Source organism: Cydia fagiglandana, chromosome 3, assembly GCF_963556715.1.
Source record: "Cydia fagiglandana chromosome 3, ilCydFagi1.1, whole genome shotgun sequence".
In the NCBI taxonomy this organism is placed as follows: Eukaryota; Metazoa; Arthropoda; class Insecta; order Lepidoptera; family Tortricidae; genus Cydia; species Cydia fagiglandana.
Window position 1 is genome coordinate 8,924,472 of NC_085934.1, and position 25,305 is coordinate 8,949,776.

The 25,305-nt window shown below is 40.7% G+C and overlaps 3 protein-coding genes across 10 annotated transcripts; 1 reads left to right on the top strand and 2 right to left on the bottom strand.

Moving 5' to 3' along the window:
• LOC134679978 (sodium/hydrogen exchanger 6) lies at positions 1–17,423 on the top strand. Of its 8 annotated transcripts, XR_010100414.1 has the most exons (17): positions 1–488; positions 562–717; positions 884–1,044; positions 1,211–1,426; positions 1,715–1,788; positions 2,228–2,374; positions 3,794–3,894; positions 4,506–4,708; positions 5,890–6,001; positions 6,458–6,617; positions 7,290–7,341; positions 9,311–9,340; positions 10,822–10,896; positions 13,007–13,349; positions 13,887–13,946; positions 15,021–15,104; positions 15,290–17,423. XR_010100414.1 is itself a non-coding variant. In XM_063538940.1 (16 exons), the coding sequence occupies exons 1-16, from the start codon at positions 263–265 to the stop codon at positions 15,326–15,328; spliced, it is 2,019 nt and encodes a 672-aa protein (XP_063395010.1). In that variant the 5' UTR covers positions 1–262; the 3' UTR covers positions 15,329–17,423. The 8 variants fall into 8 exon arrangements, 1 of the variants encoding a protein (XP_063395010.1); XR_010100413.1 differs by lacking the exon at positions 13,887–13,946; XM_063538940.1 differs by lacking the exon at positions 13,887–13,946 and having other exon boundaries at positions 13,007–13,189.
• On the bottom strand, positions 16,385–25,127 carry LOC134679992 (metallo-beta-lactamase domain-containing protein 1). Its single transcript, XM_063538960.1, has 4 exons — positions 24,900–25,127; positions 24,558–24,722; positions 24,309–24,422; positions 16,385–17,897 (listed from the first exon to the last, which is right to left on the bottom strand). The coding sequence occupies exons 1-4, from the start codon at positions 25,048–25,050 to the stop codon at positions 17,692–17,694; spliced, it is 636 nt and encodes a 211-aa protein (XP_063395030.1). The 5' UTR covers positions 25,051–25,127; the 3' UTR covers positions 16,385–17,691.
• LOC134679985 (uncharacterized) lies at positions 21,256–23,608 on the bottom strand. The gene is made up of 2 exons (XM_063538952.1): positions 21,732–23,608; positions 21,256–21,652 (listed from the first exon to the last, which is right to left on the bottom strand). Exon 1 carries the CDS (start codon positions 23,263–23,265, stop codon positions 21,994–21,996), a length of 1,272 nt encoding a protein of 423 aa, XP_063395022.1. The 5' UTR covers positions 23,266–23,608; the 3' UTR covers positions 21,256–21,652; positions 21,732–21,993.
• Positions 25,128–25,305: the final 178 nt, after the last annotated feature.

The window sequence follows — 25,305 nt, forward strand, 5'->3', positions numbered from 1 at the left end:
GTCAACTGAAAAACGTCAATTGGACGGACGAGTGAATTTTGCATAACAGACAAAAACAATAGTTTTTCTGATATCCGTAATTATAATTTAGTGCTTAGCAGTAATTTAAACACCTATCGTGAAATAGTAATCAGTTACTATATTAGTGCGCATAAATCCTATTTATAACTAAGTGACATCGCTAGATTAGTCGCGTAAAGTATTTAAGTTTCCATCGATTTCTGTAATGTGATATTTTTATAATAGTGCGTACTATCGCAATATGAATCTACTCGGTTATTTGAGTTTCTTATGTTACCTGGTGGTAATATGCCGCGCTTCAGGCACCGATATCGCCTTGGATGCGAAGGCTACTCTGCTTCACCGTATAGACAGCTTGAACTTGCTGATTTATACCTGTCTTTTGACTCTGACGGTGCTCACTATATGGGTGTTCAAGCATCGCCGAGTAAGCTGGCTGCACGAGACGGGGCTGGCCGTAATATACGGTAAATAGTGTGCTGATGAAATCAAGTCACATGATCAAACAAACATGACTAATCATACTATTTATTTACACAGGTCTAATTGTAGGCGCTATAATACGCTATGCGGGCAGTACCAATGCCGTTACATACCTTGATGCCCACCCCGAGCCTGATGCCAAGTACAATCTGTCTGTGCCACCAGACATGATACGATTTCACTTTCCAGACACTATTCATATACCATCTGGAGGTTTGTTAATAATTGTTTACTAAACAGTTGAACTCCACTCAGATACCACAGGATAAGGTGGATGATGTTACCATTTATCCTGTGACACAGTCTACTACCACCACTATATTTGTATCTAAAGGCATGTGTGGTGTTATTAAATTACATACCTTTAATATGTTTTCAGATGTTCCAATACTAAATAAGACTTATGCATATAGCTTTAGAGGTGAAATCGTAAATGTTGAACAAAATGAAATAGACTTGAAGGCAACATTTGACCCAGAAATCTTTTTCAACATTATTTTGCCACCAATAATATTCCATGCAGGATATTGCTTAAAAAGGGTAAGTGTAGCAGAAACCTTGAATTAAAATAATATGCATTATGTTATTTTAATGTAAACATTAAATTTTAATAACCAGATAAACAATTTAAGTTTTTATCAAATATCTTTAATGAGCATGACATCATAATAAACAGTAATCCTGATTCTAACTGTATTTATTACAGAAATATTTCTTCAGAAACTTGGGAGCTATACTGACATTTGCTATGGTGGGCACAGCCCTGTCAGCGCTAGTCATTGGTGCGCTTATGTACGGCTGTGTTCAGCTGATGCCAGCGTCCCTAGCTTCTAGCTTTACTTTTCTTGACACTCTATACTTTGGCGCATTGATCTCTCCTACGGACCCACTTACGGTGCTAGCTATATTTTCACAATTGAAGGTAAGTGGTATATGATACTTGACTTTTCTAGTATTATTTAATTATTTCCTCATAATTTAAAATAGAACCAAAAAAAATTACATTCGAAAATTGTTGGTATGTAATAAAATTAAATGCTGAAAATAAAACACTACAAGTGCCATAACTTGATGGTAATAATGGGAAGTTCATGTTGAATACTGATAAAACTATTCAATGTTTATTATACTATATTTGTAACGACTTTTATGGTTGTATGTGATGTGATTGGTAAATGAGGAAAATGTTATATTTTCCTATTTGTTCTAGGTGGATGTGAACCTTTATGCTATGATATTCGGTGAGAGTGTTCTCAATGATGCAGTGGCTTTAGTACTTAGCGGGTAAACATTCAATTTACTTTATCATCTGAACTGAATACGTGTTTGGGTGAGATATGTGTTTGGCTGTTTTCAGAAGTGATTGCGATTTTCTATTGCAAACAATTTTATATACAATGCTTTTTTTGTTTGCATCTTTCTTGCGAATTCACAAAGTTTACTCGCAATGGATAACAAACAACCGCATCTCTCAATAATCAGATTATCAATGGATTTGGATAAAATTGTTATTTTAGTAAAAACAATTTTAATTTTATTTTACCTAAAGCATCCAACTGCACGCAAATTTGAACTTGCCGAGACAAATACGACTTTGATTATGTCAAATGAAGTTTCGAAATGGAATGGAAGATCCTCTCATAGGCCACTGGAGGCTATAGGATAGAATCAATTAAAACAGCTAAACATTCGCCGAATTATGTTCTGTATCACTTTATTACAGAGCCATTCAAAATTACGAGAAGAGGTACTCAAACGATGGTGGGTTTGAAATCACAGCGTTTTTGGGTGCGATCGGCGACTTCATTGGGATCTTCAGCTTGTCTCTACTTGTCGGTGCTTTCATTGGATGCTTGACAGCATTGATATCCTTTTTAAATGATTACCGACTGTATTGTTTTTTAGCACTGAGTTAAGAGCCACGCTTTACTATTGATGATCACAACCTAGTTCTACTAATCCTACATATCATATCACAATGGCATTCCTCTCCTCAGAGTACTTATTGTGCTAGTGCTAGAGCCTCAGACGTGATCTAATATCTCATGCGACTTTCATTAGCTGAATATCCACGAGCGCGGCATATGCACGATCCGTGTGAACGTGCTGCGGGCTTGGAGCTCGCTGGGTCTGGTCCCGGTACTGAGTTTGTATGGCGAGAACCGGGGAATTCCCGGTTCCGGTCTGTGTTTGTATAGAAAACCGGTACCGGGAGCACTCCCTTCTCCATAGGCAGGAGATTCAAACATTTGAATCGTTCATTGGAGATGCAGCCAGCAAGGCATCAAATCAAAACTTGGCGAGCCAGTTGTTATTTTGCGATGGAATACATGCAGTCGCCCAAACGCATAACCGCATTCACTACAGATACTTGTCGTGTGCGAATCCTTTTAATCACGATTGTTGAACTCGGATGTTGAACAACATTTAGACACCATTTCTGAGTGCTGACTTTGTTGATACATCAACAAAAGCCGACGCGATGTCTACAAAAAGAACTTTCTCTTTCGTCAGCGATTCAATGCGCGTAACCATTTGTTTAAAAATAATAGCCGCCACTAGTGACCCCAAATTACATCGCGGTGGTGAAAATAGTTTAAGTACCTATTAGTTAGTTGCATTTTTAGAGAAATTAATTAATCTATTGTTCATAGAGATAGAGTCGATAATCCGTCAAATCAAGATAGTTCTAACGGCTTTTTACTACCTGCCGTGTTTTGCGGTAAACCTAACAATTGCTTTGTTTTCTTAAGTATGATGTTATAAGTGGATGGGACAAAAATGAAAACGACTCAGACAGCCTTATCTTAATATGGAATATACCTAGATAGCTAACGACATACAGTAAAAGCTTCTCTTTCTTTGACATAGTACCTAAGGCGCGGCACAGTCAGTCGGTCAGGTTGGTGGGCCTGGGACATATCACTATTATCGCGTGCCTGAAATAATAATGTAGGTATTACATTCATTTTCTTCGTTATCATAGACAGTTTTATTAACCCCTTTTCCAGGCATAGTACGATTTATTGACCACATACTCGCCAATAGAGTTACAACTTTAGCATTACTATTAAAGGTTCAAATTAGATTGGACTTTTCAGAAATGTGACATGTCTTTAAATTAATCATCAAAGATTGGAATATATTTGGATTTTTCGGGAAAACCTTGTAGGTTGGTGCGGCCTGGAAAAAGGGTTAATGCCTATATACTGATATATTACTTATTTCACTTATGCTATATTGACTTTTGCATATAATCAAGTATTTCTTTAACTACGGCGCACATGACTAAGTTCACCCACGTGCGAGAGTGGCCACTACTGGAGTCTGCGCTTTTTGTTCTCATGTCCTACGCCGCCTTCCTCATCGCAGAAGTATGCGAACTCACAGGTATTGTCATATTTTATAACACTCTTTATAGACCTTTAAAAATAAGGTGTGCGCTTTTGACAGTCATTTAAAAAATATCGCTCCAATCTATTTAGAGCTTTCCTTAAATGATGACGACTTCTAAATGAAAAGGATATACAGATTTTTTTCTAAGCATATTCGACATAGTGAATAGGTAGGAAGGTCTTTAGGCTTGTGACTTTTACTATACCTAAGTCTAACTCAAAAGTCGCGAAAAAATACTTTGTATCCCATAAAATATCGTCGAGATATTACAGATCAAACCGGCCAAAAACATTTATTTAACCTTTTCGACGCCGTGTCAAACACAAAAACAGTCACTCGGACGCCACGTCACCGAAGTGTCAAAACTGAAATTGAACTTTATGCATATGCACGTAGGTCTATGTTGCTCTGTGGTTTGTGACCGATTAATCCGTCTTTGGCGTTCGACCTGCGGTGCGGATATATCGGTCATTGGCGTCCAAAAGGTTAAACGAGATTTCAAGTTCCCATAGTAAATTTCGATCAGTATGACCTACATATTCACCTATGGTTAAATAGCATAGATAATTTGTTTTTTTTTTTAAATATAAACTCGTGTACCTTAGGTGTGGTGGCGGTATTATTCTGCGGCATCTGCCAAGCTCACTACACATACAACAACCTGTCGTCGGACTCGCGCAACCGCACCAAGCAGCTGTTCGAACTGCTCAACTTCCTGGCGGAGAACTTCATCTTCACCTACATCGGCGTCTCCATGTTCACCTTCCCGAAGCACCACTTCGACCCGTGGTTCATTATCGCGGGATTTGTATCCTTTTTACAAGCTTTTATTTACTTTCACCTGACCGTTGTCTGTCTGTGTGTAATCAAATCTTGCAAGTTAAATTTGATCCACTCCCCGGTTTCCGATTGAGCTGAAATTTTGCATACATATGTAAGTCGGGTGACAATGCAATATTATGTTGTCATTGAGCCGATCTGATTATGGAGACCGGAGGTGGCCATAGGAACTCTGTGATAAAACAACGAAATAACCTAATTGTGTTTGGGGTTCTTAGAAATGTTTCGATGAGTATTAGTTGCCTGTGGAAAAAAAGTACAGTCGGCGATAAAAGCTTGTACCAAAAATGAAATTTTTGCCAAAAACTTTTATTGCACTTATTTAACTTGACCTGGGTGCGTGCCAATCGTTAACGCTCCGTAGCCAACGAAACGCAACTGTCACTGTCGCACTAGTGAAGAAGCGTGAAAGAGAGAGATGACCACGATATGCAGCGGAACGTTAACGATTGGTACGATCCGTACGATGGCTACGCGCCCTGTTAGTTCGTTAGTGAAGGTTAAATCTTGGAAGCTAAATTTGACCCACTTCCCGATTTCCGATTGAGCTGAAATTTTGCATACATTTTATGTAAATCGGTTGACAATGCAATATTACCACAGAATAAAATAATAGTACTAGGTACAGAAGACTCATTCTCTAACGCGTCTGTCACGATCAGCACAGATATGGCCGCTAGGTGGCGACAGCGCCACGCGCGGCTTATGGCAAACCCCAAAATTAGGGTCGAACGGATGTACTTTTAGCTACCTGTAGCAAAGCGACGAAATCGCGGAGTGAGCCACGCCTGATATTACTAAAACTTTAACTCTGTGATAAAACAACGCAAACTAATTGTGTTCTGGGTTGTTGGAAATGTCTCGATGAGTATTAGTTCCATGTGGAAAGAAAAGTACAGTCAGCGATAATACCTTGTACCAAAAATTTTTTTTAATACATACATATTATATTACAAATAAGGGTCAAACAAGCGGAGAGAAACAAAAGAAAATCCCGAGAGATACCATTTCTGTAGGCGCGATACTATCACGTATCGCGCATTATTTATCAGATTTAATTGAACTTATAGCCATCAAAATATCAACGAAGCCTGTTTAAGGTTTAAGTTTAAGGAAAATAAACATATTTTCCTTAAACTAAGCGATCAGATAACATCGACTCTGGGCCGCGCCGTGAACATTTACCCTTTGTCCTTCTTGCTGAATCTGGGCAGAAAGCCGCCCATACCCATGAACTTTCAACACATGCTGTTCTTCTCAGGTTGGTAACTAATTACAATTACCTATGATTTAAATTAACACATAAATAATAAAAAAAATAAACAAATAAACCTAAAATGCAATCGACCAGTTCGAGTGATGATAAATATGACCTCTCGGTCAATGCAATTAATCGGTCAACATCGGTCCGGAAATACCGCTACGAAAATGTGAAGATTTTGGAATTACCCGTCGTGAGGGATAATCTTCAAATATATATATTTTTAAGGTTTGTGTTACTATAGATCACACTTGCAAACAAAAAAATAAAGATTTATAATACGAAATATAATTGTTTATTGTTTGATCCAAAAGTATGAAAGGCAAAGACCTGTAAAAAATATTTAATCATTTATTAAACTTGTACTCGTAGTCTCGTATCTCGATAATAAACCTGACATAAGATCAGGCTTTTAGGATCTGTTAGCTAACCGTTCTGTAACTTTGTTTTGCCCAGGTCTCCGCGGCGCGATGTCATTCGCCCTCGCGATCCGCAACACGGTGTCGGAGGCTCGACAAGCCATGCTGACGACTACGTCTCTCATCGTCATCGCTACCGTAGTACTGCAGGGCGGCGCCGCCACGCACGCGCTCGCCTACCTCAGGATACCTACTGGGTAACACACTAATACACCTACCTCACGATACCAGAGGGCCTACTCCGAACCACGTTCGACGTGTTGCCTCTTTGTCGCACTTGTAAATTCGTACGTAAGTGTGACAGGAAGGCAACACGTTGAACGTGGTTCGCGGTAGGCCCTCTGTTGGGGAACACACACTATTGCACTTGACAACACGTGTGACCAGGATAACACTCATCGTGTGCGCAACTCACTACGACCTGAGGATAGCTACTGCTTTAAATTTCATCTCATTTCACGTCCAGGTGCTCAGTAAATGCCTCCTGGTCCAAACGTTGGCTCATTGCGAATTTAACTGTGCATAATCAGCACACGCGGTTTTTTGGAATACTTATATGATATGCATACATTTTCATAATGTTGTACTTTGATAGCTAGTTCGTGGAAGCATCTACTCAATTGTTTCTAATTTTAGGTTATCATTATTTGTGACGTTCTCAATTAAAAGGTACCACTTTGTCGCTTACCATAAAGACCTACCTACTAACCAAGCCAAGGGTTAGAAAACCCAATTATATCATGAAGCTCACATAAAGTACAATAATGAATAAGCCTAACATCCAATCCAACCAGATAATCGACATTCGTGTTTGTGAAAAAAAAAACAGGATGACCTCATTGCACAGCTATTTCAATATTTGTTTGCAGAGAAGGCCAGAATGACGAAAACGAAGCGCTGCCGTACCGCGACGTTAGAACTGTAAGTATTGTTTGTCACTGGACATATTGACATTTACATTTTTTATATTTTGACTGGAAAAGGTGCCTAACTTTATTCGCAATTAATTCGAACTACAGCTTCTTTGTAATGAGCATTTAAACGTTTAATGGGTGGCCTAAGGTTGTTCGTAAATATCTATGGATGGCCAAAAGAGCGCGTTCCACTCCTACCTTTCTTTACTAATTGCTGAAAAACGTATTAAATTTTAAAGATATTAGCCGGGTCCACACAGAGCAAGCATACGCGCGAGGAAATTAGCGCACATATACTCCCTCTGTGTGGACCCGACTATTAGTGTTGTGTTGGCCACGCCTTCGAGTATGTCACTTTAATTAACTTTGAAAGGGTATACATTAAAAAGTAATGATCCATAGATACAACAATATTAAACCGCATAAAGTAGTGCAAAATATTGTTACCGCAAATTGACAGCTTAAACGCAATGACAACTAGGTTGTCCGCAAGGTGTACCTAATGTTTGACTATAGAATTACTATCAAACTTATGGTACCGTACAGCGCTATCTACTTCAGCTGACAAATTCGCGACTGCGATGTGTTGCACTACCTTAAAAATAAAACTTTGCCCTTTATCATAACTTTGCCCACCGCGTCACAGTTCAGTAAAAGTGAAATAATTTAAAAAGTATTTACAGATACACTTTCTGACGAAAGTGAAGAAAGTGTATCTGTACTTTTACGGTACTTTACCGGTCTTAATGTTTTTTTGCCTATGTTTAAAAATATGCGACAAAACAACGCTTATTTAGCTACCTATTATTCTTGTCATACCATGAAATTGGCTTTGTGTGATCGCCCCCATTATTATTACGATGCTATTCACTATTTGTATTATAACCAAGATAATGTTCTGAATGCCGTAGTTCGAGTTATTGTACCATTGTCAATACACGTAGAGGATTAGGGCTGTATCGTGTAGATAAGCAGTGCACATATTATTTGATATAAAAGTCGTTTAGATTAGCAATACACTTAGTACTATCATCCACATACTTTGCAGTTTACATTAGGTATTAGTATTAGTACAAGTTAATTACCTACGCTTACATATTAACATCAAGCATTTGTGTTAATCCTAATATACTGGTTTAGGTAAAACTAGGTATAGGGGCATAACTACCAAGCTAATTGTGTAGGTCAACCTACTGCTTTTCTATAGCATTTGATTCAACCCCAAAATAGATGGCTTAGACAGCACGCGAATATTTTTCCATTTTTTTTAAAGTTGCTTGTTCACGGCCTCCGTCGATGAGACGAGTTGGCACATTGCTAATGACAATTATTTCTGATGATAATGAGTTGAAATATAACCTACGATTTAAGATAAAAATCAAAGAAAACATGTCGCGTCTCACGTGCTATGTGAACGCAACTCAACAAGTCAACAGATAACATGGTAGGTATATTACAAAAAAGCAGTTTAAATTTTAAACCGTGTATGGATATTTCGTGTAGGTACATACAAAACCTTTATTGACGTCTGTGAATTATGTTGGTAGCCTAATATTCAGCATTATCACCTCAGCTCTGAACCTGGTTTTAACATTATGCATACTTAAATAATAAGGAAACAAACGGGCGTGAAATGCTCGAACTATGCTCAAACCCATATGTTCCTGTTGTCTGTTGTCTTACAGGTAAATTATTTTGACACTATCAAATGCCGCTGTTGACTATTCTATATCTAGAACACAGAATGGCATTGATTTATAATATCGCCATACATATAATTTACCTACACATTAAAAACGCTTGTAACATTTCCGAAACCGTTCACTCACATGAATACCTACTCAAAAATAGCTCAAACTAGTAGTCTCGAAACGGTAAACCGTAGAACATCAGTTTCATTCACCTACCGCCATCAAAGCGGCACTAGACAAGCCAGTACGGCCGGTGCTCTCATTAATAAGTCATTATTGTGGCAGCTGTACCAGGCCACGGAAACCGGAGGCTCGGTATGTATTAACATGTAGTGGCATTACATGGAGCCTGTATACCTCAACAATATATGAAGCCTTATATCTACATCTACATTCGTATATATCTAACCTTCATCCGTCTTGCAAAGTTACCTCAGCTGTTTGTAACGTTTGCGGCAGGCCAATAGCTAAACTTATTTCTTTACCAGAGTCAGGAATATAACGTTAATTCCGTACACGGCGGGAAAAATTGAAGAAATTTGAACTCTATGTATTTTACTTCTTCCAGCCCTGTACGGACTTATGATATTACTCTGCATCTGTTTGTAATTATACTCCTACAAGTATTATTTATTACCTACTCACATATTTTATAAAAGCTGCGATCAAGTGAGGTAAATTTGTAACGTATATCATTGTTTAACTGTTGTGTATAATAATATTAATAAGGTGTTGTATTTATTTTTAAACGTTAGTTTACAACCCCACCAATTATTGGCTCATTCGTCCCTATATTAGGGCAGCAAGCAACAACGTTTAAAATTGTGCAATGTTTAACTTTTATGTTGGGCGCCAATTAATATACATGTTATTTTAAAAGTATACTAACCTAACCTGGCGATCTAGCATAAGTTGCGTTCTCGCGCGCGAGTCCATACTTGAAGTCGCGCTAGATGTATGTATGGGGTCGCGCGCGGGAACGCAGCTTATGCTAGCAGATCTGACAACAAATACAATACCTTTACAGATATTTACCACGTCAAGTAACATCAATGGGACCCTCAGTTTTTTGAGAAACCATCTGTTACTTGCACGTCAAAAAATATATGTGTTACCTCGAGGGTGTCCCAAACCCGTCATAGCCTCCTCTGTACTGGCCCGGCGTCCTTCCTAAATGACATTTGTTATCCAGCCGGCGGACATAGGCTTCGGCCTTCGAAATCTGGACCCGACGCAACCGGCCAGTAGCGACCGGGCATCAGTAAGACTAATAGATACCTGCACGCTTTGGTCATTGCACTGGCATTTCTGTCTTTACTAACCTTTACTAATAATGTATGAGCATGTTTAACGCTGCAGATTATTTTTATATGTTGTAGATAAATAAATAATAGCTTTTAGCTTTGCGTGTCATCGCCTATTTGCGGTATTATGATTTTCAAACGTGAAAATTTGGCCCGCATAGCTCCGCATATTATTATTTTGATACCGTAAACTCGTGAAATAGCTGTCTGCATGAATAAAGCTACTATAACTTTAATACAATGAACAAATGTTTTAAAATTATAAAAATAGTCTGAAGTCGTCTCTATCATGAACCCGACACAAGATATAAAGGACAATAACAAAATAATTTATACTCTCCGGTTAATGAGTGGGAATAGTTTTACTAAATATAACTTATCAGTCGCATGTACTTACTAGCGTCTATATCTTGTATCGCGTTTAATTTACTATGGCATGTTATAATCTTATAATTTCCACTTCATTTGGTTTGATTTCGTTCCTGTCTCTAGAGAGGCCGCATGGTAGTTAAGTGGGGCAATGGAGACAAAGGAGTGGTTATGCCTTGGCAACTTAACTATTACGAAGTATGTGAACTTATTTATTTTTTATTTCTAAACATGTCGTTCTCAGCCAAAAGGCACCAAATTATCGTTTGTCAATCGTTTCTGCTATAAAGATTCTATTAGAGGAAGCCTTTCTAAGGCCTTAAGTAATGACACAAGTACATTTTGCCTGAGAACGTCACGTACATTTTATTAAACACTTTACTTACTAATTAACAAACTTATTCACAATTAGGTCAGGAAATGAATGCTCAAAAAACGTTGTAGAGGGAAATGCTAGGAACACAATTTTTGACTCCGTAACTTTGTTTGGACTAGTTAGGAGGTGAATATATCAAAAGTCCCCGGCTGTAGCCCCGCTGCTGGGGGGTAGAGGGGGGTAAGAAGGTCGAACTTTTCGGTTTTTCATTGATATCTTGGAAACTTTGCGTCTTAGCGACATAACTACTAAGACAAACCGAAAGCTGATAAAATTAGTTACAAGTTTTATCCAGTCAAGTTTTTCGATATCATGAATAGTTTTTGAGATACCCGCTCTTGAAAGTTTATTTAGGGATTTTAATTTTATCTTGATATCTACGTCAGTGAAGCTGTTAGGCCATGTTTGGTATCATTTTCGTATAAATCGGGGGTGCTGAATTCATTTATGGTATCACATTGACACTATTCCGAAGTAAAACCAAAATTTAAAAAAATATATTTTTTTAAATCCCTCTTCACGCTTAAACTGCTGAACCAATTTCGTTGAAATTTGGTATAGAAATAGTTTCAGTCTCGACACAGAACATAGGATAGTTTTAATAACCAAAAGCATCTTTTGAGGGTGTGAAAAGTGGGGTGGAAGTTTGTATGGGGAGTCAATAACCGCTGAACCGGTTTAGATGAAATTTAGGACGGAATACATCTGTGATTTAGATGAAAATGATACCAAACATGATTTCAAACCTTACCTTGAGCAGTATTAACCTCAGGAATTCAGTTTCGTCGACGAAGTTGAATTCCCCCCATACTCCATTTCACAACTTTAAAGGATGATTATTGAGATAAAAAGTATCTTATGTCCTGTCTTGGGACTCGAAATATCTGTATACCAAATTTCAATTAAATCGGTTGAGCGGTTTAAGCGTGAAGAGGAATTTAAAAAAAAAGGTATTTGTTTAAAGTTTATATGTTTTTTCTTAGGAATGGTGTCAATGTGATACCAAAACTGAATTCAGCACTCCCGATTTATACGAAAATGATACCAAACACGGTCTAGCAGCGTCACTAATGTAGATATCAAGATAAAATTGAAAGCCCTAAATAAACTTTCAAGGGCGGATATCTCAAAAAACTATTCAAGATATCGAAAAACTTGACTGAATAAAACTTGTAACAAATTTTATCAGCTTTTGGTTTGTCTTAGTAGTCATGTCGCTAAGACGCAAAGTTTCCAAGATATAAGTGAAAAACCGAAAAATGAGACCTTCTTTCCCCCCTCTACCCCCCAGCACCGGGGCTACGGCCGGGGACTTTTGATATGTTCACCTCCTAACTAGTCCAAACAAAGTTACGTAGTCAAAAATTGTGTTCCTAGCATTTCCCTCTATAACTTCTTATTGCTTGGCCTAATCTATCAATACAATTTTACTTTTATACCTATTTACAATCGTACAACTTGCACTCGGTTTTAAAGGTGGATGGAATGATCACTGATGAGGTACCTTTTTAATATACTGTCTTGTTTAGATGTTGAATGCAATGCAACGCATTTCGTTTCTGCAATCTCTATATTTTATATCCCAAAAGTTTATTTTTGTCTTTATTGACCCGATATACTGCAACATATTGCAGTCATTTCAATAGTGTTGGACCAAGGGAGTGACAGCGAGAACCTTGTGGAACTCCAAGACAATGCAAAAAAACTGTTCGGACCTTAGTCATTTCGACGCCAAAGACGCCTAAATGACGCTCAAGGGCGCCACGACGTCATATGAGCATCGCACAAAGCATGGTCATGATTTCAAGATTTTAATCGCTCACTTGTATATAGCAATGATGTAAGCTTGTATAGTTTTCGAATATGTTTAATGGCGTTTAAAGTTAATGTCCGCTTCTATCATCATTACTTAACGTATTATATGTGGATCAGGAGACGTCTCGCGCCGACGGTGGCAGCGAAAAGGCGCGTCTAGCGAAGCTGTGGGGCGCGGTGGACTCACGACTGCTCAAACCGCTCCTGACCCACGCTCGCCCGCCGCTGACTGAGACATTACCGACGTTCATGAGCCCTGTGGCGCGTTGGCTCACCACCACACACCAGTACACGCAGGGGGTAAGTATTATACATATCTGTCGATTAGTGGGACGCGGCGGACCAATGGCTACTCAAACCGCTCCTGACCCAGGCTCGCCCGCCGCTGACTGAGACATTACCGACGTTCATGAGCCCTGTGGCGCGTTGGCTCACCACCACACACCAGTACACGCAGGGGGTAAGTAATATACATATCTGTCGATTAGTGGGACGCGGCGGACCAATGGCTACTCAAACCGCTCCTGACCCACGCTCGCTCGCCGTTGACTAGTAATATTCATGAGCCCTGTGGCGCGTTGGCTCACCACTACACACCAGTAAGTACCCCCTGCGTACTCATGGGTCTATAGGGCTCTCTACGTATCATTCACGACTGCTCAATTGCTCATACACGTGCGCTCATATTGTACCAACGTCCATGAGCGTATGGACACACCACCACGCACCGATAGGGAGGAAAATGGGAGCTACGTTTGTATGGAGCAGCGGTCGTCAACTATCCTCTTAACTGCATTGGCCTCACGATGGCCAAAGTCAAACATCATCCACAAAATCAGATTATAATCCCGAAGTAAGAAGTCGATGTCATTCACCCAAATTGGCCCAATAAATGTCATTTTAGTTTTACTCAAACTTCCCGTAATTATTTAGATTTCTATATGAAGTAATGTTGTGTGCTGACCCAGTTGTGTAGAACATTTCTTTTTAATTGCAGTGTCTGTACAATTACAAATTTATTGTACCCGAAGAGGATTCTGGTTTGGCTCGAAACCAGGTACTTAGTGCCCATTATTAGCTCAACTTTCGTCATACATATCAGAAACGAACGAGAGTACTCATAGTAGACTGTGCCACGAGGAAGCAAAATAAAGTATTTCCTTAACCCAAAACAAAACGGAACAAAGGAATCCAAAGTAGAGCATAGTGAGGGATTCTAGCGTAAACTAAAGTTTTTATTCCATCGCTACCAAGTGACACAAACTCCTTTTCACATTATTTACCCATGTGAAGTTGAATTTGATTTATTTACAATGTCAATAAATATGAATGATTTTACATTACCTACAATTTAATATTTTTTTTTAACAAAGTAGGTAGTATTTTATAACTATAAGTATCTGAAAACAAAGATTGAAATATTTGATGTATACAAAGTGAGCCCTTTTCAATGCTCTTGTTTGTAATCGGTAATATAGCGGGTAATAACACTAATCAGAATATGGAATATTGAGAATGTGAAGTGTCTTCTCGCTCGTTCTGTGATACGTCTGGCGAGATTGCCCACTCATGATCACTTGTGAATCATTATGAAATCTTGTGAACGTGAACTAAAATAATTACACGCACGCATTCGATTTGAGCCGTTTGACCTTTTGTGTTTTTAGCAATTTAACCCCTAGGATGTCTTTTACTGCCACCCTCGCCTACAATTGTTTGAACATGAATTTTTTTATGCTTCTTTGATATGAATGAATGAGGTTTTTCTGTTCCAATGTCACTAAGCCATCTTTTATGAGAATTTTACCCTAAGATTAACGCAACGCAACAGTAACGAGATTTGATTGATTCGAAACATATTTAAAAACATACGTAGATGCAGATATATATAGGTATTTGGTCATGACGAAATAAACGAATATCTCTGACTTAAAGAACAATTTAATGTATTAGATTCCATAATATTGTATTAGTACGAGTATATATAATACATAGTGAATGGTTTCTTTACCGGTTATAAAATAATTATGGGCATAACATTAATTCAGTTTATTTCGCATGTAACCAGGTGGTTGAACAAATAAATGATGCTGATACTAATAATGCTACATTTTACTCCAATACTTTACAGGACAGTTCCTTGCGTCGGGCTGACTCCGACTCCGACCTGTGTATTGATGAACCGCAACCTGTACCCACCAGTATTGATCCCCAGGTAAAAGAATGACATTAATACCTACTATTTACATCAATATTTATTTGTTTTTTCTACACCACAAACGGATACTTAAGTTTGTGGCATTTAAATCAGCCTTCTTTTATGTTTTATCAATATATTTATGTACATCTATGAATAAGCAATGAATATGTTATGTAAGTTTGATTTCCTTTTGGTTGCAGCTATCAATTAATGTTCGGATCGGATTTGGGCATGTCTAAGCTTTGTTGCGTTCGTTAGTGACCTTCGGCTGTGATATAAAATGGTCTAGATTAAATAGAATTTAAGTTAATAGGAAAAAAATGTTTAATTATTGCACGCAGCAAATGTGGCCCGGACTCGTCGACACTCGGATCTCGGTAGAAGGTATCACTGGGAGCAACATCTGAGCAGGTTGATTATGTACAAGAATGTAAATGAGTGCCACAAGTGTAATTAATGTGATATCACTTTCAAGTTAAGATAAATTTTACTATTCGAAAAATTTTGCATGTATAAACCAAAATATGTATCAAACTGCTTAAGTTTGCTAAGTGTAAATTGTAGTTTTCTATTCTAAATTTATACAATTTCGATAAGCATAACAGAACTGAAGCCATGTATTGAAAAATGAGTATCAAACGATTGCTAGAAATCAATGCAAAAATGAACCTCTCTGCTATGTTTGATTATCGACCTTGCTTTCGCTAGCCACCTGCTGTGCCGTTTCCGTTAGATACGTAGAATTTTCTTGCAGGGTGCAATTTTATAGTTAGTTAAAATTTTAATTACCTATATATCGCCAGTATCTCGTAATGTTAGTCGTTCCTTCTGGCACTATTTCCTAGTTTATTAGCATGTATTTATTGTCCAGTGACTGATGTGATTCTTTGGTCCATAAAACTGGGCGTTATGGAATAAACCATACAATAATTTGTCCGGATCACACAAGCTATCAGAGGTCCCAGGTAATACCAGGAGTTGGGTGTTCTTACTTCATGTAGTTACACGGGCAGATCAGCTGTAAGCCCTTCACGAGTATTGTACACAAAAGAGTAGTGACCGTGCTATAGAAGAATAGATTTATCAACTCATGTATGACTAATATTTTAAATTTACTGCAAAGTTTTTTTTTTTGTACACCTCTATATAACGATAAAATCTTGTCTGATCCGGATATTTGGTTTGAGTGACTTGTTTCCTTGACCTTAAGACAAAACAGATCTAATGAATACAGGTTTATTTTTAGACTAAGATGTGTGTAGGTACTACGTATTTATGATCCTTAAAATAAATACTTTATTTTTGTTATTGGTTTAAGGACATAGTTTTTGACCATTAATGTAACTATTTCCTGTATTTTTCGATTCTCCTAGCGATTCACGTAACTATGATGTAAATAATTTATACTTTATAAACTTCTCGTTAAGGTTTGAAAAACCATTTTTAAATATATAATTTATTCTTTATATACACTTTAAATACTTATTGTGTTTTGCTTCCCAATGGTTGCTTGCTAGTGTGCATTTCGGTTATTAGGTATTAAAAAATACTTTCTCGTAATTAAGGCATTTAAAGCTGTCTGTAAATTATGAATGTCATATTATTATGCAAATGCTACTTTACCCAGTTGCACAAACAATCGTATAAACCAGGGGTTTCCAAACTTTTATACCTGAGGGCCATATTGCGCCTCGGAATATTCGCGCAGGCCAGTCGGCGCGAAGCGAGGGGGGAGATTGTATCTGGTTGCTGCTGTTAGGGCTGAACACCTGGAGCCTAGCTCCCGCGGGCCACATTGGACCGCTGTCGGCGGGCCGGATTGGAACGCTTCGCGGTCCGGGGTTTGGAGAGCCCTGGTATAATCAACTCTCTTCATTTTGTGTCACATATTGACAGCAAGTGCAGTTTTTGCAACTTGGTAAATTGGCAAATTATTATTATTTATTATGTTCCCCGGTGCCGGTTATCCAGTGTTACACCCACCAAATGAGGTCGAACATGCAAAGCTCAACACGAATTGTGCTGTTATTGAATAGGACCTATCTAACAGCTTCCTTGGGTTCAAATGTAAGGATACAAATTTAAAAACAAATTTCTTGTGTATGGATTTAAGAAGGTAGTATATGCACATACCACGCGCTCTTTGTAATGAGCTATTGTCAGTTTTTGACCCCATTGTTTCTTTGTCATATTAAGTTATGTGAAATTAACCCTATCACTGTCACATATTTGTGACAGTATAAAATGAACCTTAATGCATTATATGTCAGCTAAAGGGTATAAAGGTATTTCACTCCTTTAACATATTTATAGGTGTAATAAAATGTGACTTGAGATTGGTTCGTTTTATTTATTGTCGTGATTTTTTTTTTTCAAATTTGTTTATTTACAATACTACAAATGTCTTAGAATGTGAGGGGTTTCTACCCTTGCCATAAACTCTCCAAATATTGGTTACAACATAAACTAAAAAACTTATGTTATGTATATACAGATGTAGTGCATAATTGTTTTTCATCATATTTTCCCAGAAACGTTCGTATTTGTCATGCTACTTCAGTCAATAAATTTGTACCGAGACTGACTGAAAGCGTAAGACTAACTACACTGGTGCATTACCTGCCTGTTTCCGCAAAGAGTTCCTAATTTGCTCAGTGACATGAAACTTTGCCCCATGTCCTGGAATTATCCAATTTGCAACCTCAACAACTTTGAGCCTGTTCTTCATTTGCTGCACAGGATCATCGCTGCCAGCTTCCAGCCAAACATTTGGATTATCTATGTCTTCATAATTTTCAAACAGGTCACCTAAAATGTCAATTAGTTTAACCTTTTTTTTTATACGTAAATCTAAGGACTGGCCTCACGGGCAAAAAGAATGGGGCCAGTACAGTGGTGTGCCACTGCTACAACGAGATTGCTTGATGAGCTCACATTATGTGCGCGATTAGTCGCAACTAGTTGCGTTAGACAGCACAATTGGCTCGAATTTGTGAGTGACACCGCTGAACTAGTACCATTTTTAGTGACCGTCCTGTAAATGATAAATAATAAATAAATATTACAGGTAGATGTAGATGTAGATGTAGTGTAGGGACGCCCGGCCGGAAGCAGGCGGGCTATCGATCGCTTGTCGCGTTCATTTAGCCCGGTTCCCTGGAGTTGGAGCTGCAGGTTACTGTCCCGGCGGCATTCCCACACTATTCTCCTCAAATCTTCTTGTTTTCCTGCAGAACAGAAGGACATCTTTGAGTTCGACGTCCTTTAGTTCGTTTTCTTCTAGTGTGTCTCTACCGAATGTATTATATCGCGGTGCCGCGTACATAGTACATTCTGCTAGTAAGTGTACGCTGGTCTCCTCCTTACCACAATGTGGACAGGAGGCATCTCTGCTAATTTCCATTATCTTAAGGTGTCTGTTGAGAGTATTGTGACCTGTAATGATACCTGTCAGTAGTCTCAGACTGCTCTTACCTAGTTTCAAAAGATACCTGGTTCTCCTGTGGTCTATACCTTTGATCATCATCTTCGACTGTCTGCATCCAGTCTCTTCTTCCCATTCTCTCTGTGCTTCCATCTCTTTTACCTTCTCTATGACTCCCTTCGTGACATCAGCTGACATAGGCAGAGCCGGTTCCGGACCTATGTATTCCGTCTCCGCCCCTATCCTCGCCAGCTCGTCTGCTTTCTCGTTTCCCGTTACTCCCTGGTGTCCTGGTACCCATGCCACCGTGACACTTCTTTGCTTGCCTATCAAGTTGAGCTCCTCTCGGCATTCTCTCACGAGCGAGGAGGTAACTGATATTTTCTTTAGTGCCTTTAGTGCTGCCTGGCTGTCTGTGTATATTACAACAGCTCCCTCTTGTTTTGCGCTCTTTTTGATTATGCTTGCGCAGCGTGTTATAGCACATACCTCGGCTTGGAACACGCTTGCATATCTACCTAGTGGTACTGATACTTTCTCTCCCAGTTTGGGAATCACTATGCCCGCTCCTGCTAGTTTCGTCGAGCTTCTTCTTGAGCCATCCGTAAAGCAGATGGTCGTCGGGTGTCCGACTTCCACCTTCCAGTTGTCTCTTTCTCCTATGTGTATTCTATATTTCTTGTCAAAAATCTCCTGCCTCTTTATAAGGTCGTTATTAGCCATCAACATTTCAAGTTTTGATAGTGCCTCTCTTTGTATTAGCGCGTGTCTCTTGTCCACGCAGCTTCCTCTCCATTCCTTGCATGCTTTCATTCTATACCACTGTTCCGTGGCTCTTTTCTCCACCTCAATCCAGAGTGGCTTCAAGCCTAGCATTACCTCCATTGCATGTGTCGGGGTTGTTCTCATAGCCCCCGTCATCATGAGGCACGCTAATCTCTGGACTTTGGTTAGCTCTCTTTGGTTTTCTTTAATATGTGCTCTATGCCACCATGTCACTGCTCCATATAGCACCCTGGGTAGTATTATCGCCTTGTAGATCCAGTGGATCATTCCTGGCTTCAGTCCCCAGTTCTTTCCTACTGCCCTTTTGCATTGGAACAGTGTTCTTATAGCTTTAGCCGTCTGCTCCTTGATGTGAGTTTTGTACCTGAGTTTACTGTCTAAAGTAACGCCCAGATATTTCAACTCCTCCACCATGTCTAGTTCTATTCCTTGTATCTTTATGGGTTTCATCTCCTTTATTCTTCTATTAGTGAATATCACTAGTTTCGTTTTCGATGGGTTGAGATCCAACCCTCTCTCTCTACACCACCTCAGTACCTGTCTGAGACCTCTTATCATTATATCTCTTATCACGGTGGGAACCATTCCTCTCACTAGCAGCACTCCATCATCAGAGTAAGCCTGCATGTACATGCCTCCTCTGTTGAGCTCTTTTACCATTGAGTCCAGAAGTAGGCACCACATCAGGGGGGACAGGCATCCCCTTTGTGGGAACCCTCTTCTCGGACTAATCGTCTTTGTTACTCCTCCCAGCTCCGCCGTAATGGATCTACCTTTTAGCATTCTCCCTATCCATTGCGCTATTGTCGGTCGGATGCCCTCTCTCTTCAGACTTTCTTCTACGGCCTCGAAGGTTGCTTTGTCAAAAGCCCCCTCAACGTCGAAGAAGCAGCCTAGTGCGTACTGTTTCGTTTCTAGTGCCCTTTCCACCCTTAAAGTTAGGTTGTGTAGGGCTGTCTCCGTTGACTTTCCTGCCATGTAAGCATGTTGATTCCCATGTAGCGGGTCTCCACTGCTTTCCACATTTTCTCTTATATGTTTGTCTATCACTTTCTCTAAAGTCTTTAGTACGAACGACGACAGACTTATGCTTCTGAATGACTTCGCTTCTTGGTATGATTTCTTACCCGGTTTCGGCAGGAAAACCGCCCTCACCTCTCTCCACACCCTTGGAATGTATTTTAGTGCAATACTTGCCCTGTATAATTCCACTAAGTCCTCTTTTATGTATCTATATCCTTTCTGCAGTAGTGCCGGCAGGACTCCGTCAGGGCCCGCAGCCTTGAAGGGCGCAAAGGAGCAGATCGCCCATTCTACCCTCTCCTCCTCCACCACCTCCAATGCCGCTGCCCAGTCTGACTCCTCCTGACCTTCCTGCTCCTCCATTTCTGTCATCTCTTTGCAGTCCGGAAAGTGTGATTTCAGCATGACGCTTAATATCTCCTCTGGTTCCGTAACTAAGTCTCCATTTACTCTCAGACTACCCAGTTGGCACGATCGATCCCCTGCCAGCAGTTTCACTACTCGTGCCCCCTCTGAATAGCTGTTTAAATCTCCCGTGAACCTCCTCCAGCCCTCTAGTCTAGCTTTCTCTCTTAGTCTGGTGTACTTATTCCTGACCTCTCTGTATGTGTCCCAGCTCTGAGAGTCGTCCCTCTTTGTCGCCACTCTCATTGCCCTTCGCACTTTCTTCCTTACCTTTTGTAGTTCTCTGTTCCACCATGGCTGCCCTTTGCCTGTTTGTAGCAGCTTCTCCGGGCAGGCCTTGTGGTATGCTCCTAATATGATCTCTTTCAGTCTGCGAGCCCCATTTTCTAGGTCATTCACATTCTCATACCTGACTCCCGAGACAGCCAATTCCCTTAGCTCCTCTTCGTACTTCGTCCAGTCGGTTTTACGTGGATTTCTTACCTTCATCTTCTCTACGCGACTATCGATGCTGTAGAGTAATCTGCGGTGGTCAGACATGCTGTCCTCCACATCCACCCTCCAGCCCTTTACCTTGTCGCTCACCTCTTTCGTTGCCATGGTAATGTCAAGCACTTCTTTCCTGGCCCTCGTTACAAACGTTGGTGTATTACCTATGTTCATAATTTCTAGGTCATTGCTAATTATGAATTCTATCAATGATTCGCCCCTTTCATTGGTGTCGGTGCTACCCCACACCTCGTGGTGTGCGTTAGCATCGCATCCAACAATCAGTGGAATCCCCTTACCTCTGTACCACAGTACCGTTTCTTCTAGCTCCTTCGTGGGTGCCACTCCATCGCCCGGCAGATAGCAGGACGCTAGCGCCACCTTGTATCTCTTGCCATCTTCTTTCATGAAGTAAGTCTCCACCACAACAAGGTCTCTGTAACATAAGGTCATGACACAACCCATGTTTCTTATTTTGTTGCTCACATAAATGCATGCTCTAGGAGGCAGCTCACCATTCCCTTCGTAGTAGAGAGCTCCCCCCAGATGTCCCAGGCCTGCCACCCGATTTTTCCATGCATAAGGTTCTTGCAGCAGTGCTATGTCAACTTCGGCCCTCCTAACATATTGTCCCAGCTCGGACATCGCATCCTTACAATGTTGGAGGTTTACTTGGCATATGTTCGTGTGTGTGTTGGTGTGTGTGTGTTTGTGTAGTGTTCCCTGTGTGTCTCCCTTTCTTTTCATCTCGTGTGTAGTGTTGTTGTCCCCGAGCTGCTACTCGAAGAGTTCACTGCCGGCGACATCCATACTCCCCTCTCCTCCCGTATGGACATCGACGGGTTCAGCACTCTCCTGCTTCAGCTCGGGTGCTTCTACTGGTCCCTCTTGTTTGGATTCTGAGGGTTGTGGATTTGGATTCGCCCTCAGAATCCGGACTCGTACGCTGGTGGCCGAGAAGTCCAGAATCTTGGTCTTCTCTTGCCCCCAGCTCTCCTCGACTCCGTCTGGAACCATAAAGGTCAGTCGGGTTCCTAGCTCTAGAGCCTCCCTACCTACTGCCTTCCAGTGCAGAATTTTGAGTTCCGGTCGATCGGGATTCTGAGCGTAAAGGAACTCCTTTACGTACTCAGTGTCCGTGTCGCCCGGAACCCAAACCTGCACCCTGGTCTGCTCCAGCTTGCGCACGATGATTTTGTGGCCATCCAACTCTCCGAAGTCCTGACTTAGCAGCCATTCCCTCGACTCCGTCGTTTTTGGTGTCACAAGGAAGAATCCTTCCGACACCAACCCCGACGTAGCGAATCCTGGCGCTACTAAGCCAGGCTCCCCCCTGACTACCTTCAGGACGACCACCTCAATCAGCTGCGTAAGCCTCTTTCTGATGAGTCTCGCCAGAGCCTCATCCACCGAAACTCCGTCCTCTCGGCACACAGCCACAGCGAGACCCCGATTCGCCTTAGCGACGTTCCGTGGTCCCTCCGCGGCCGCCTTGCCTTGGTTCGGGCGTTTCGCTGGAGGACGCTCCGAGCGACCCTCATCAGTACTCTGGCGTTTTATCTTTAAGCCGCGTCTGCTCGGGCCGGACTTGGCCTCCCCTTTGGTAAATACCTCGGGAATGCCACTCCCTTCCCCAGCAGTCGCAGCCCTCCTCCTAAGCAGCTTGGCTTTCTTTTTCTGAGCCTTCGACTCGTACTTGTGGAACTGCTCATGCTCCATCGGTGTGGCCTCCCTAGTGGTTTCCCCCTTCGATGGTGATTTGAGCAGTGCATCCTCTTCGTTCAAAGTCAGGCCCCCCAGTTGTAAGACATCTGGAGTGCCCTGCCTTACTTCTCTCTGTGTTCCTCCACTCTCCTCGTCGGAGCTCAGAGTCCCACCTTCTTCAACGATCGGGGGTCTATCAGCTGGCTTCCCGCCCTCCCGCTCTTTCGAGACGGTCGGGGGTCCCTCAGCTGGTTTCCCGCCCTCACGCACTTCTACCCTTACGGGTCTCTTCTCCGCTTGCGCGGTGTTGTTTTTGCGTTTTTGTTTTTTTAAATCTTTATCCATGCAATATTTAAGTTTGTGGGAAGAACTAAAATTAGGGTGGTCGGCAGTGCTCCCTTGCCTATACCCAGCAACATTTACTCCTACGCAGTGACGCCACTCCCCTACGCATAGTCGTTAGCGACAGCGATTATGCTGAGTGAGCTCGCAAGCATGAAAGAGCAGCTCCTGTGTTGCTTCATTGTGATGGGAATGTGCACGTTGGTTTACCCCAAGGAAGTCGCTCATGACCTCCCGGGGCGAACACTTGTGCACATGTTTCCCACCACTCCAGCTTCCGGTTTAGAGCAGAAGCGGTTCACCCCAAGGGCATCTCTCCGCGACACCCCGGGGTTCCTCGACAACTGCCCCTCCCCTTCCACTAGACACATCACAGGCCCTGCTCCCCCTCCCCTCTTCCGCTTGCGAGCCCAATCAGCACCAACCCCCCGCTGCCCACAGCCGGCTGTGAGGGCCCTCGGCACGTCCTCCCACCTTGACCCTGGGGGTTTTGGGGCGTGTTGCCATGATGGGGTTTCCCCCAAGACGACAACACGACCAGTGCACTCCTCATTTACCCGGGCTTGTGACCGGCTCCTTTTGGACCACGTATGATCCGCAAGGAGGCTGAGTTCAATATTACAGGACATTTTTACACAAATTGACTGAGCCCCACGGTAAGCTCAAGAAAGCTTGTGTTGTTGTTACTCAGACAACAATATATAAATACATAGAAAACAACCATGACTCAGGTACAAATATCTGTATCATCATACAAATAAATGCCCTTACCAGGATTCGAACCCGGGACCATCGGCTTCATAGGCAGGGTCACTACCCACTAGGCCAGACCGGTCGTCAAACTGTAAGACCCGTCCTTAGATATATATCAATGAGTTTAACTCTATTAATTTTCATTCTATGGTAAGTATAAAAATTCCTGTACATTCTGAAGAAAAAAGCAGAGACAGGGGCAACAACCAATTGGCCGGAGATGTACATTCTGTGTGTCATAAATAGTATTTAAGTACATGTGAAGACAAAAAGATAAAATATTATTTACATACCACACATTGCTATAACTCTTCCCTCTGCAGTTGTGACAAGCACTGTGACACATGACAATGTATGCCCAGGGGTTGGAACAACTTTAACACTATCATTTATAGTATACTCTACCCCTGAAAAATATCACAGTAATTTTAAACAGTTTCAATAGCATTATTAAAGCTTATTACTAAACATGGAAATTCACTCTATAAACTACAATATTCACGGTGAAAATCAAATTAATTATAGGAAAATAAATAAATTACCTTTATCAAATGGATGCATGTAGTACTGTTCTCTGAAAGACACACTGAAGCCAACTATGTGTTTTGCATTCAGGAACAAATTGTTATTTCCTATGTGATCCGAGTGACCATGTGTGCTCACTACATAGTTTATATCATCCGGGGACACATTGTGTTTCTGCAGGGCTAAGGAAAACAAGAGACGTAAGGTTTGAGTATGTTTCTTTAAAATTAATTAATAGCAATAATCTTTCTCTATTCACTGACTATGTAGTAAAATATACAAAAGAGTAATATTATTTATATGTTTAGGAATGGTACTAACGGGTATTCTAATTAACAAGCATGAAATAATTAAATAACCAGTAGTAATTTTCTGAGTGTCCCAAGCGGTCATGGTATCAACAATAACATTGTGTGGGCCTGTGATTAAAGTGCAGCTACAGTTGGCTGTCATTTGATCTTTGCCGGTCATTTTGGAATATCCTTCGTATAAAACTGTAACTTCACTCATTTTGCATAGAAATTACTACTTAAATAAACACTTAAGTAAGATTTTTACCGACACTAATCTAATCAAGCGTTAATGAAATGATTGAAGTTGAAATGTCATTCCAAGACAGGTCAGAAACCACTTCTGACCATTGTTTCTATTTTAGAATATTTCTCGGTATTTAGATATCTATACCTCCAAATCTTGTCTTAATATCATCAGTTGTAGGTAATCAAATTGATTTATTGAGAAAAATCAGTCTTCCACGAGCATTAA

Excerpts from the sequence above, each read along its gene's own strand:
- LOC134679978 (XM_063538940.1), top strand. The coding sequence starts at position 263 with ATGAATCTACTCGGTTATTTGAGTTTCTTATGTTACCTGGTGGTAATA. Across the intron at positions 718-883 it reads TATTCATATACCATCTGGAG|ATGTTCCAATACTAAATAAG; the intron begins GTTTGTTAATAA and ends ATATGTTTTCAG. Across the intron at positions 15,105-15,289 it reads CCACCAGTATTGATCCCCAG|CTATCAATTAATGTTCGGAT; the intron begins GTAAAAGAATGA and ends TTTTGGTTGCAG.
- LOC134679985 (XM_063538952.1), bottom strand. The coding sequence starts at position 23,265 with ATGGATAAAGATTTAAAAAAACAAAAACGCAAAAACAACACCGCGCAA.
- LOC134679992 (XM_063538960.1), bottom strand. The coding sequence starts at position 25,050 with ATGAGTGAAGTTACAGTTTTATACGAAGGATATTCCAAAATGACCGGC. Across the intron at positions 24,723-24,899 it reads CACTCAGAAAATTACTACTG|CCCTGCAGAAACACAATGTG; the intron begins GTTATTTAATTA and ends TGTTTTCCTTAG. Across the intron at positions 17,898-24,308 it reads AAGAGTTATAGCAATGTGTG|GTGACCTGTTTGAAAATTAT; the intron begins GTATGTAAATAA and ends TTGACATTTTAG.